This window comes from Lepidochelys kempii, chromosome 15 (assembly GCF_965140265.1).
Source record: "Lepidochelys kempii isolate rLepKem1 chromosome 15, rLepKem1.hap2, whole genome shotgun sequence".
Lineage (NCBI taxonomy): Eukaryota > Metazoa > Chordata > Testudines > Cheloniidae > Lepidochelys > Lepidochelys kempii.
In genome coordinates, this window is record NC_133270.1 from 2,429,853 (window position 1) to 2,442,131 (window position 12,279).

A 12,279-nucleotide genomic window follows, 5' to 3' on the forward strand; every position below is an offset into this window, starting at 1 on the left:
TATCAAGGGTAGTGACCCTGGGAAATGTGCAGGTCATAGTGGATGGCTTTGCTGCAATGGGATTCCCTAACTGTGGTGGGGCTATAGACGGAACCCATATCCCTATCTTGGCACCGGAGCACCAAGCCGCCGAGTACATAAACCGCAAGGGGTACTTTTCGATAGTGCTGCAAGCTCTGGTGGATCACAAGGGACGTTTCACCAACATCAACGTGGGATGGCCGGGAAAGGTGCATGATGCTCGCATCTTCAGGAACTCTGGTCTGTTTCAAAAGCTGCAGGAAGGGACTTTATTCCCAGACCAGAAAATAACTGTTGGGGATGTTGAAATGCCTATATGTATCCTTGGGGACCCAGCCTACCCCTTAATGCCATGGCTCATGAAGCCGTACACAGGCAGCCTGGACAGTAGTCAGGAGCTGTTCAACTACAAGCTGAGCAAGTGCAGAATGGTGGTAGAATGTGCATTTGGACGTTTAAAGGCGCGCTGGCGCAGTTTACTGACTCGCTTAGACCTCAGCGAAACCAATATTCCCACTGTTATTACTGCTTGCTGTGTGCTCCACAATATCTGTGAGAGTAAGGGGGAGACGTTTATGGCGGGGTGGGAGGCTGAGGCAAATCGCCTAGCTGCTGGTTACGCGCAGCCAGACACCAGGGCGGTTAGAAGAGCTCAGGAGGGCGCGGTACGCATCAGAGAAGCTTTGAAAACCAGTTTCATGACTGGCCAGGCTACAGTGTGAAAGTTCTGTTTGTTTCTCCTTGATGAAACCCCCCGCCCCTTGGTTCACTCTACTTCCCTGTAAGCTAACCACCCTCCCCTCCTCCCTTTAATCACCGCTTGCAGAGGCAATAAAGTCATTGCTGCTTCACAGTCATGCATTCGTTATTCATTCATCACACAAATAGGGAGATGACTACCAAGGTATCCCAGGAGGGGTGGTGGAGGAGGGAAGGAAAATGCCACACAGCACTTTAAGCACAGCACTTTAAAAGTTTACAACTTTAAAATTTATTGAATGACAGCCTTCTTTTTTTTGGGCAATCCTCTGTGGTGGAGTGGCTGGTTGGCCGGAGGCCCCCCCACCGCGTTCTTGGGCGTCTGGGTGTGGAGGCTATGGAACTTGGGGAGGAGGGCGGTTGGTTACAGAGGGGCAGCAGTGGCAGTCTGTGCTCCAGCTGCCTTTGCTGCAGCTCAACCATACACTGGAGCATTCTGGTTTGGTCCTGCAGCAGCCTCAGCATTGAATCCTGCCTCCTCTCATCACGCTGCCGCCACATTTGAGCTTCAGCCCTGTCTTCAGCCCGCCACTTACTCTCTTCAGCCCGCCACCTCTCCTCCCGGTCATTTTGTGCTTTCCTGCACTCTGACATTATTTGCCTCCACGCATTCGTCTGTGCTCTGTCAGTGTGGGAGGACAGCATGAGCTCGGAGAACATTTCATCGCGAGTGCGTTTTTTTTTCTTTCTAAGCTTCACTAGCCTCTGGGAAGGAGAAGATCCTGTGATCATTGAAACACATGCAGCTGGTGGAGAAAAAAAAAGGGACAGCGGTATTTAAAAAGACACATTTTATAAAACAGTCGCTACACTCTTTCAGGGTAAACCTTGCTGTTAACATTACATACATAGCACATGTGCTTTCGTTACAAGGTCGCATTTTGCCTCCTCCCACCGCGTGACTACCCCCTCAACCTTCCCCCCTCCCTGTGGCTATCAGCGGGGAACATTTCTGTTCAGCCACAGGCAAACAGCCCAGCAGGAACGGGCACCTCTGAGTGTCCCTGAAGAAAAGCACTCTATTTCAACCAGGTGACCATGAATTATATCTCACTCTCCTGAGGATAACACAGGGAGATAAAGAACGGATTTTGGTTGAATGCCAGCAAACATACACTGCAATGCTTTGTTCTACAGTGATTCCCGAGTACGTGTTACTGGCCTGGAGTGGTAAAGTGTCCTACCATGAAGGACGAAATAAGGCTGCCCTCCCCAGAAACCTTTTGCAAAGGCTTTAGGACTACATCTAGGAGAACCGCAAATGCCAGGGCAAAGTAATCCTTTCACATGCTTGCTTTTAAACCATGTATAGCATTTTAAAAGGTACACTCACCAGAGGTCCCTTCTCCGCCTGCTGGGTCCAGGAGGCAGCCTTGGGTGGGTTCGGGGGGTACTGGCTCCAGGTCTAGGGTGAGAAACAGTTCCTGGCTGTCGGGAAAACCGGTTTCTCCGCTTGCTTGCTGTGAGCTGTCTACAACCTCCTCCTCATCATCATCTTCTTCGTCCCCAAAACCTGCTTCCGTATTGCCTCCATCTCCATTGAAGGAGTCAAACAACACGGCTGGGGTAGTGGTGGCTGAACCCCCTAAAATGGCATGCAGCTCATCATAGAAGCGGCATGTTTGGGGCTCTGACCCAGAGCAGCTGTTCGCCTCTCTGGTTTTCTGGTAGGCTTGCCTCAGCTCCTTCAGTTTCACGCGGTACTGCTTCGGGTCCCTGTTATGGCCTCTGTCCTTCATGCCCTGGGAGATTTTCACAAAGGTTTTGGCATTTCGAAAACTGGAACGGAGTTCTGATAGCACGGATTCCTCTCCCCAAACAGCGATCAGATCCCGTACCTCCCGTTCGGTCCATGCTGGAGCTCTTTTGCGATTCTGGGACTCCATCATGGTCACCTGTGCTGATGAGCTCTGCATGGTCACCTGCAGCTTGCCACGCTGGCCAAACAGGAAATGAGATTCAAAAGTTTGCGGTTCTTTTCCTGTCTACCTGGCCAGTGCATCTGAGTTGAGAGTGCTGTCCAGAGCGGTCAGAATGGAGCACTCTGGGATAGCTCCCAGAGGCCAATACCATAGAATTGTGTCCACAGTACCCCAAATTCGAGCCGGGAACGTCGATTTAAGCGCTAATCCACTTGTCAGGGGTGGAGTAAGGAAATCGATTTTAAGAGCCCTTTAAGTCGAAATAAAGGGCTTCACTGTGTGGACGGGTGCAGGTTTAAATCGATTTAACATTGCTAAATTCAACCTAAAGTCCTAGTGTAGACCAGGGCTTACAAGTAAACAGAGCCATCGACAACCAGTTGTCCTGGTTAATGGGAGCCATCAAGATTCCAAGCCACCATTAGTGGCCCACACTTTGCATAATTACAATAGGACCTCAGAGTTATATTTCATATTTATAGTTTCAGATACAAGAATGATACATTTATACAAATAGGATGACCTCACTCAGTAGATTATAAGCTTTGTGAGGATACCTTTGTGAGGATTATAAGCTTTGTGAGGCCTCACAAGAGACCTTTTGCATGAAGCATATTCCAGTTACATTATATTCACACTCATTAGCATATTTTCATAAAATAATATAGAGTGCAACGTCACAGGCCCCTTCACCCATTCAAGGCCGCAATCAAGATTGGAGACCTCCTGTGACAGGCGCTGTACAAAGACGTGCTGAAAGGCCATTCTTCCAGTATAGGGACCAGAGCAGCATAGCTCCAGGGCCGTACCTATGCCAGCACAACTCCGTAGTGCGGACACATCCTACAGGCGATCGGGGGACGCCCCGGATGATTGGAAAAAGGCAAATATAGTGCCCATATTTTAAAAAGGGAAGAAGGAGAATCCAGGGAATTACAGACCAGTCAGCCTCACCTCAGTCCCTGGAAAAATCATGGAGCAGGTCCTCAAGGAATCCATTCTGAAGCACTTAGAGGAGAGGAAAGTGATCAGGAACAGTCAGCATGGATTCACCAAGGGCAAGTCATGCCTGACTAACTTGATTGCCTTCTATGGTGAACTGGCTCTGTGGAAAGCTGGCTAGATCATCGGGCTCAACAGGTAGTGATCAATGGTTCCATGTCTAGCTGGCAGCCGGTATCAAGTGGAGTGCCCCAAGGGTCGGTCCTGGGGCCGGTTTTGTTCAATATCTTCATAAATGATCTGGAGGATGGTGTGGATTGCACTCTCAGCAAATTTGCGGAGGATACTAAACTGGGAGGAGAGGTAGATACGCTGGAGAGTAGGGATAGGATACGGAGAGACCTAGACAAATTAGAGGATTGGGCCAAAAGAAATCTGATGAGGTTCAACAAGGACAAGTGCAGAGCCCTGCACTTAGGACAGAAGAATCCCATGCACTGCTACAGACTAGGGACCGAATGGCTAAGCAGCAGTTCTGCAGAAAAGGACCTAGGGGTGACCGTGGACGAGAAGCTGGATATGAGTCAACAGTGTGCCCTTGTTGCCAAGAAGGCCAATGGCATTTTGGGCTGTATTAGTAGGAGCATTGCCAGCAGATCAAGGGACGTGATTCTTCTCCTCTATTCAGCACTGGTGAGGCCACACCTGGAGTATTGTGTCCAGTTTTGGTCCCCCTACTACAGAAAGGATGTGGACAAATTGGAGAGAGTCCAGCGGAGGGCAACAAAAATGATTAGGGGGCTGGAACACATGACTTACAAGGAGAGGCTGAGGGAACTGATTTTATTTAGTCTGCGGAAGAGAAGAATGAGGGGGGATTTGATAACAGCCTTCAACTACCTGAAGGGGGTTCCAAAGAGGATGGATCTAGACTGTTCTCAGTGGTGGCAGACGACAGGACAAGGAGTAATGGTCTCAAGTTGCAGTGGGGGAGGTTTAGGTTGGATATTAGGAAAAACTATTTCACTAGGAGGGTGGTGAAGCACTGGAATGGGTTACCTAGGGTGGTGGTGGAATCTCCTTCCTTAGAAGTTTTTAAGGTCCGGCTTGACAAAGCCCTGACTGGGATGATTTAGTTGGGGATTGGTCCTGCTTTGAGCAGGGGGTTGGACTAGATGACGTCCTGAGGTCCCTTCCAACCCTGATATTCTATGATTCTACAGCAACAGCAGGGGTGCAGGAACACCACCTCCCTGAGTGACAGCAATGAGGTCAATGGAAACATTCTTCCATCAATCTAGCTGCGTCTACGCTGAGCCTTAGGGCAGCGACGCCATGGCACTAGGGGTGGCAGGCACTCAGCTGTAGCTGTTTCAATCTATATTTTAAATATAGGCCAGGCCAGAGACTGTCCCTGCCCCAAAGAGGGCATGGCTAGCCCCCTCCCTGCCACCTTCCCCTGCACGGTCACTGCAATATGCCTGAACTCTGGGACAAGGCAGTTCAGCTTCTGAGGCATGTTCTTGGCCTTCATCAGTTCTTGGCCTCTTTGCTGAGGCCGCCAGCAAGTGGGCAAACAGTCCCAGACTGTGGAACGAACTTCCGCAGGAGCTAAGGCCCATCCTAGACCTCCCTGTCTTCTACTCCAAGTGCCTAGTGCCAGTCTCTCTCTGGCTTCCTCTAACACACACACGAAGCTGGATGGGCATTTGAAACCAAAATCCAGCCTTGCCAAAACAAGACATCCTCCAGGGAGAGAGAGAAAGAACCGCACAGCACAAGTGTGAGTCGCGTTACTCAGGATATGGCTGGATGGCATGTGGTGTGACAGTCTATATCCCTAGGTTCTCCCTTTCTACAGGACTATGATAAATTTGGTACAAAGTATGCTCTCAAGGCTGATTCCCCACTCTGGCACTTTGAGTGCAGAAGGTGGGGCCCGCAAGGATTCTAAAAATTCATAATGGCCACTCCAGGCTGGTATTAAACTCCCAAGGTCACAGCTTCTCTCTGACCTTAGATGGGTAGATGCTGCCACTACCCAAGTGCAACACCCCCCCCGCCCCTTTGAGAACCCAGATAGGCACACTTGGGGATTCCTTCCTGTGGGGCACCCTCAAGCTCTTTCACCCCCCCTCCAGGGAAGAGCTGAGAAAAAAACAAAGGAAATCAGCTGTTGCCACCAGCTAATTAAACATGTGCACAAATCTCTTAGGGCACAAACATCCAATCCTGTTCTTAAAAAAGGTACATTTTATTAACCCCCCCCCCCAAAAGAAAATACATCTGGAACTTGGGCTTTTTGCTAGATCTTAAAAGATACAATTACAAAAATTAAGCATCAAGATCGCTCTCTTGAGGTTCAGCTTAAAGGTTACAAGCAAAACAAAAGCATCTGGGGTTAGCACAGAGGAGTCCACAAGCCTTACAAAATAAAAGAAATAAACCTAATTGCCTCTTTCTAGACATTCTTCATCTACTTACACATCTGGGGTTTCAGATAAGTAGGTTCGAGGTATGAATTGATGTTTTTTCATACCTGGTTTTAAAGCTGCTTACAGCATTGCTGCTCTGTGTCTCTGCTCTCCAGAAAACAAGACACAAAGGGAAAGTTTTTTCACAATTTTAAAAAGTTCTAGCCTTCCCATTGGCTCTTTTGGTCAGGTGCCCACTCCTTTCCTTTTACCTGTGGGCTTGTTAACCCTTTACAGGTAAAGCAAGTAGAGAACAACCACCAAGAGGGATTCCATAGCCAACTGGCTCACTGGATGTCCACAAAAGGGAGCTATCCCCCCCGTCATTTATCACATATGCTTTGTGAGGTATCACTTGAAAACTCATAATCTGATGAACATTATTGTCCTGGTAAAATATGTGTGGCAACATTGTATGTAAAGTTATAAGATTCTACTGTATGACTTTACTGACACATGCTCCAAGTTTAGAAAAGCAGGCATGTGACGGGCAGCCACATGGGGGTTAACCAGTCACTTTGGACCCAAGAGGCCATGCCCCCTCACCTATGCTCCAGGTGGTGGGAGCAGATAAAAGGCAGCTGGCCAGCTCAGGCAGGGCTGGCTGAGGGGGAGGATGGACGTGTGCTGCTGGCGGCCCCTACCAAAGATCAGTCAACCCCGCCCCGACAGCTGAGGTATCCTGGACTACACTGTGGAGAGCACACCAGCAGTAGAGACTGACAGGGACACCAGACTGCTGCTCGTGGAAGACAGGCCTGCATTGGACTTAAGGGTAGGCAGTGATCCAGGGAATGTGCTGGATGCTGATACTTGAATCCTAAACTGGGAGGTTACCAGCTTCACATGGCTCTGGATCGGAACCTGGTAGAGTAGGGTGGGCCCAGGGTTCTCCCACCCTCCATCCCAGTAATGCTGGAGACCCTGGCCACTGTTTGTTTGTTCTGCCCCATCAAGGGGGTCAGAGCCCTATTTGTGATTGGTTGCCCCTGTCAGGAGGCTCAGGGACTATAAATTGTTTGTTCCCTCTGAGCAGGGGACTGAAGCTGCTGGTTGCTAGTGTGTGCCCCAGCCAAGGGGCTACAGCCTGCTCATTTGCTCCGCCCTGCCCAAGGGGCTGAAACTCCAGTTTGTTGTTATTTACCCCCAACTAAGAGGCCTAAAAGCTAGACTGTTTGTTTGCTCTGCTCTGCTCTGTCCAGAGGGCTGGAGTCCCTGACTGTGTTTGTCTGGCCCAGCTGAGACTTACAACCGTGCGAAAGGAGTATCAAACTTGCACTGAGCAAGCAGGGGCGCCCCTCCCCTTAATGGCCGTGCAGAACCCCCGTGACAAGACACAAACCAGTTCCTCCGAGACAAAAGGCTAGCCAGCACCTTAGCCAAGCGGTAGAATGCCTATTGAGGTTACAGGGACAAACCAGCCTGATGTGTCAAAAGAATAGTAAATATGGCAGGAGACCAGCTTAGCTTAATGGTGAAATCCTTGCGGATCTTAAGCATAAAAAAGAAGCTTACAAGAAGTGGAAGATTGGACAGATGACCAGGGAAGAGTATAAAAATATTGCTTGGGCATGTAGGAATGAAATCAGGAGGGCCAAATCGCACCTGGAGCTGCAGCTAGCAAGAGATGTTAAGAGTAACAAGAAGGGTTTCTTCAGGTATGTTGGCAACAAGAAGAAAGCCAAGGAAAGTGTGGGCCCCTTACTGAATGAGGGAGGCAACCTAGTGACAGAGGATGTGGAAAAAGCGAATGTACTCAATGCTTTCTTTGCCTCTGTCTTCACGAACAAGGTCAGCTCCCAGACTGCTGCACTGGGCAACACAACATGGGGAGTAGGTGGCCAGCCCTCTGGAGAAAGAGGTGGTTAGGGACTATTTAGAAAAGCTGGACGAACACAAGTCCATGGGGCTGGATGCGTTGCATCCGAGAGTGCTAAAGGAATTGGCAGATGTGATTGCAGAGCCATTGGCCATTATTTTTGAAAACTCATGGTGACTACAGGCCAGTCAGCCTCACCTCAGTCCCCGGAAAAATCATGGAGCAGGTCCTCAAGGAATCTATCCTGAATCACTTACACGAGAGGAAAGTGATCAGGAACAGTCAGCATGGATTCACAAAGGGAAGGTCATGCCTGTCTAATCTAATCGCCTTCTATGATGAGATTACTGGTTCTGTGGATGAAGGGAAAGCAGTGGATGTATTGTTTCTTGACTTTAGCAAAGCTTTTGACATGGTCTCCCACAGTATTCTTGTCAGCAAGTTAAGGAAGTATGGGCTGGATGAATGCACTATAAGGTGGGTAGAAAGTTGGCTAGATTGTCGGGCTCAACGGGAAGTGATCAACGGCTCCATGTCTAGTTGGCAGCCGGTATCAAGTGGAGTGCCCCAAGGGTCGGTCCTGGGGCCGGTTTTGTTCAATATCTTCATAAATGATCTGGAGGATGGTGTGGATTGCACTCTCAGCAAATTTGCGGAGGATACTAAACTAGGAGGAGTGGTAGATATGCTGGAGGGTAGGGATAGGATACAGAGGGACCTAGACAAATTGGGGGATTGGGTCAAAAGAAATCCGAGGTTCAATAAGGATAAGTGCAGGGTCCTGCACTTAGGACGGAAGAATCCAATGCACCGCTACAGACTAGGGACCAAATGGCTAGGCAGCAGTTCTGCAGAAAAGGACCTAGGGGTGACATGGACGAGAAGCTGAATATGTGTCAACAGTGTGCCCTTGTTGCCAAGAAGGCTAACGGCATTTTGGGCTGTATAAGTAGGGGCATTGCCAGCAGATCGAGGGACGTGATCGTTCCCCCCATTCAACATTGGTGAGGCCTCATCTGGAGTACTGTGTCCAGTTTTGGGCCCCACACTACAAGAAGGATGTGGATAAATTGGAGAGAGTCCAGCGAAGGGCAACAAAAATGATCAGGGGTCTGGAACACATGACTTATGAGGAGAGGCTGAGGGAACTGGGATTGTTTAGTCTGAAGAAGAGAAGAATGAGGGGGAATTTGATAGCTGCTTTCAACTACCTGAGAGGTGGTTCCAAAGAGGATGGTTCTAGACTATTTTCAGTGGTAGAAGATGACAGGACAAGGAGTAATGGTCTCAAGTTGCAGTGGGGGAGGTTTAGGTTGGATATTAGGAAACACTTTTTCACTAGGAGGGTGGTGAAGCACTGGAATGAGTTACCTAGGGAGGTGGTAGAATCTCCTTCCTTAGAAGTTTTTAAGGTCAGGCTTGACAAAGCCCTGGCTGGGATGATTTAATTGGGGATGGGTCCTGCTTTGAGCAGGGAGTTGGACTAGATGACTTCCCGAGGTCCCTTCCAACCCTGATATTCTATGATTCTATGAATAATCAAATGGACCATCAGCTGGTTAAGCAGCCATTCTTTGGCAGGAAAAACGGTGTGAGCGAGAAATTTACATGTTTGCAAAGAAACTGCTAAGGATACCAGGCAGACTGGAAGGCTCAGGAGCTTGGGAACTGGCTCTGGGACCTTTTGCCCTTGAGTACTGATTGGGATCAGGCCTTTTTTAAAGCCCCTGACCATGATTACTGGATTAGATGGACCACTGCTCTTCTCAGGCATGCAGATTCCTAGAGCAGCATGATGACCCTCTGAATGGTGCTACCTGTCAGCTCTGTGTTCTTGGGGAACCAGGGCGCAGTATCCAGCCTGTCTGACTCATGAAGGACACCCCCCAACTCCCAGCCTCTGCTTGAACCAAAACCGATCGGAAGAAAGACTTAAGAAAAGCAATGAAAAGGCAGTGGGAAACACGCCTAAACCCCTCCGGACAAGGATTAAGGTAACTCCCCTAGCTTCATTTGCATTGAGTGACAGTGGGGATGGATCACTTGATGATTACCTGTTCTGTTCATTCTCTCTCATTCTCTCTGGGGTACCTGGCATTGGCCACTGTCGGTAGGCAGGATACTGGGCTAGAAGGACCCTTGATCTGACCCAGTAGGGCCGTTCTTATGAAGATGGGACAGGGAGGCATCCCCAGTAGCATACAGAATGGAGAACAGAGATTCCAAGGCAAGAACCGCATGGAACTCTGGGACCAGAAAAGCAGGGAAACACAGCATGGTGGGGGAATCTCTGCTCCAGATGTTAATGAACCCACACCTGCACACACCCAGCTCAGTAGTTATCAGACCAGTTCTAGTAACAGGCTCCCAAGGGAGACTGTGGAATCCCCATCACTGGAAGTTTTTAAGAACAGGCTGGACAAACACCTGTTGGGGATGGTCAAGGTTTACTTGGTCCTGCCTCATTGCAGGGGCTGGACTTGATGACCTCACGAGGTCCTTTCCAGCCCGACATTTCTATGTTCCCCTCCCATTGGCTCTTATGGGGACTGTGCGTACCCAGTGGCTGGCTCTTTCTATGGAGGGACTACTTTGGGGCCCCTAGGGAGGTAGGTACAATGGGGTGATCAACCACCCTTCATAAGACCACACCCGGGGCCACCTCTTGAGAGATGCTGGGAAGCTGTTGGGCTCCTCTCAGCTTCAATGAGGCAGGGGAGGCAGTGTCACCTAGTGAATAGCACCAGACTAGGAGAGCTAGGCAAAATTCTCAGCTCTGCCGCTGCTTTGCTGGGTGACCATAGGCAAGTAATTGCCCTCCCAAGCCTCAGTTTCCCCTCTGTGAGACAGGGGAAGGACACTGACCTCCTTGCGCTCTATAAGAACTAGGTATTCCTACCGTTGTGATGCTCGGCCCCTTTCAGGACGAAGTGCCACAGGAGAACAGCAGGCTGGCAGGGGCGGTGCTAGGAGCAGAGGAGAGCTCCTGGGCTCTGAGCGAGCTGCGCTGGCCGGCAGCGCACCATGCTCGGGGAGTAGTGCTGTGAGCTCCAGTGCGCACGAGGAATTTTCCCAGGGTATCACCATTACGCAGACACCTGGCCTGGGAACCAGGTGCTGCGAAAACTCAAGACTATGGCACCAAAGGCAGTGCCTCCTCTCTCGCCTGCGGCAGCTGGGGCAACCAGCGTGACGGCTCCTTCTGCAGGCTGCTGGCTACTGGCCTTGACAGGGCCAAGCCCTTCCTCGTGGCCTTTCCTCTGAGCGCACTGAAGTCAAAGGGAGCGGAGCAGGTTGTAAAGGCCGCACTAGAGCCCTGCAGCAGGACCAGGATCCCACGAGGCCCGCAGGACCCACTGCCATAATAGCGGGAGTGGGTGTTGTGCGGTGGGATGGGAGCGAGATTCAAACTAGTCCTGTGCAGGGTTGTAGGCAGCACCATTGCAAACAGGAGCACTGCTTACAAAGAGACCCAGGCAGAGCGGAGAGATCAAAGGAGAGCAACAAATAATAACCCACCTTCCATCTGGGCATCTCCAAGGGCCTAGCAAACATTAATGACCCATGGCCAGTCCAGTGAGGGGGGTCATTTGTCTTGTGCGCAGGCAGAGTCCTGAGCATGAACTGGGGCTTAATCCTTGCACAGTGTCACCAGTGCCAAGAGTCCAGAAATCATGGGATTGGCTTAAAATTCAGGAGATTTCAAATAAAGAAATGCTGGCTTCTTTTTCTTTGCCTCCTGCTTTCAGAGCCTTCAGGCTGCGCTCAGGTCACATTTGCAAGCTCTTCCCCACCATCATGAAGGCTAGAAACTTACTGGGTACATTTTAAAAAAAGAGCTTCCCACCTAATCACATGACTCTGGGTCCTGGAGCTTAAAGGAAAACACCCAATGTTACAAGAGAAAAGGATAACCTTGTAAGAGGTGAGAACCCTGCTTCCAAGCCCTCTGCACTGCGAGTAATGATCAACTCCATTTTAGGAAAGGGAAACTGAGGCACAGTGAGGGGCAGTGACTTGTGTTAGGTCACAGCTTAAAGCCAGAAACAGAACCCACATCCGGAGGTCTGGGCCTAAGCTACAAGACCATTGTTCTAACTGAAAATTCACAACCTAAGATCTGTGAGGAAAGGTTAAGCCAATGTCAAACCTCAACTAGAGGCTGGGCCAGGAGCTTGCTGGGAGCTCTTGGGACACAACTAGCTTGTACAGAATAGAGCAGATCGCAGCCAGCCACCTTCATCTTTGGTGCAATGCATGGGGCCAGACCTCTGCTGATTGCATTTGGTCTATGGGGCTACACTTTTATCAATCCTTTTTTGAATCCTGCTATGCTCTTGGC

General features: G+C 49.9%; 2 protein-coding genes across 9 annotated transcripts in view; both read right to left on the bottom strand.

Annotated features, from left to right (window-relative positions):
* EMID1 (EMI domain containing 1) overlaps nucleotides 1-12,279 on the bottom strand; it is a 95,746-nt gene that overhangs the window by 68,017 nt on the left and 15,450 nt on the right. The window lies entirely within an intron of this gene.
* On the bottom strand, nucleotides 951-2,787 carry LOC140898650 (uncharacterized). Its single transcript, XM_073312788.1, has 2 exons — nucleotides 2,114-2,787; nucleotides 951-1,526 (listed from the first exon to the last, which is right to left on the bottom strand). Exons 1-2 carry the CDS (start codon nucleotides 2,694-2,696, stop codon nucleotides 1,006-1,008), a joined length of 1,104 nt encoding a protein of 367 aa, XP_073168889.1. The 5' UTR covers nucleotides 2,697-2,787; the 3' UTR covers nucleotides 951-1,005.

Excerpts from the sequence above, each read along its gene's own strand:
- LOC140898650 (XM_073312788.1), bottom strand. The coding sequence starts at position 2,696 with ATGCAGAGCTCATCAGCACAGGTGACCATGATGGAGTCCCAGAATCGC. Across the intron at positions 1,527-2,113 it reads AGGCGGAGAAGGGACCTCTG|CTGCATGTGTTTCAATGATC; the intron begins GTGAGTGTACCT and ends TTTCTCCACCAG.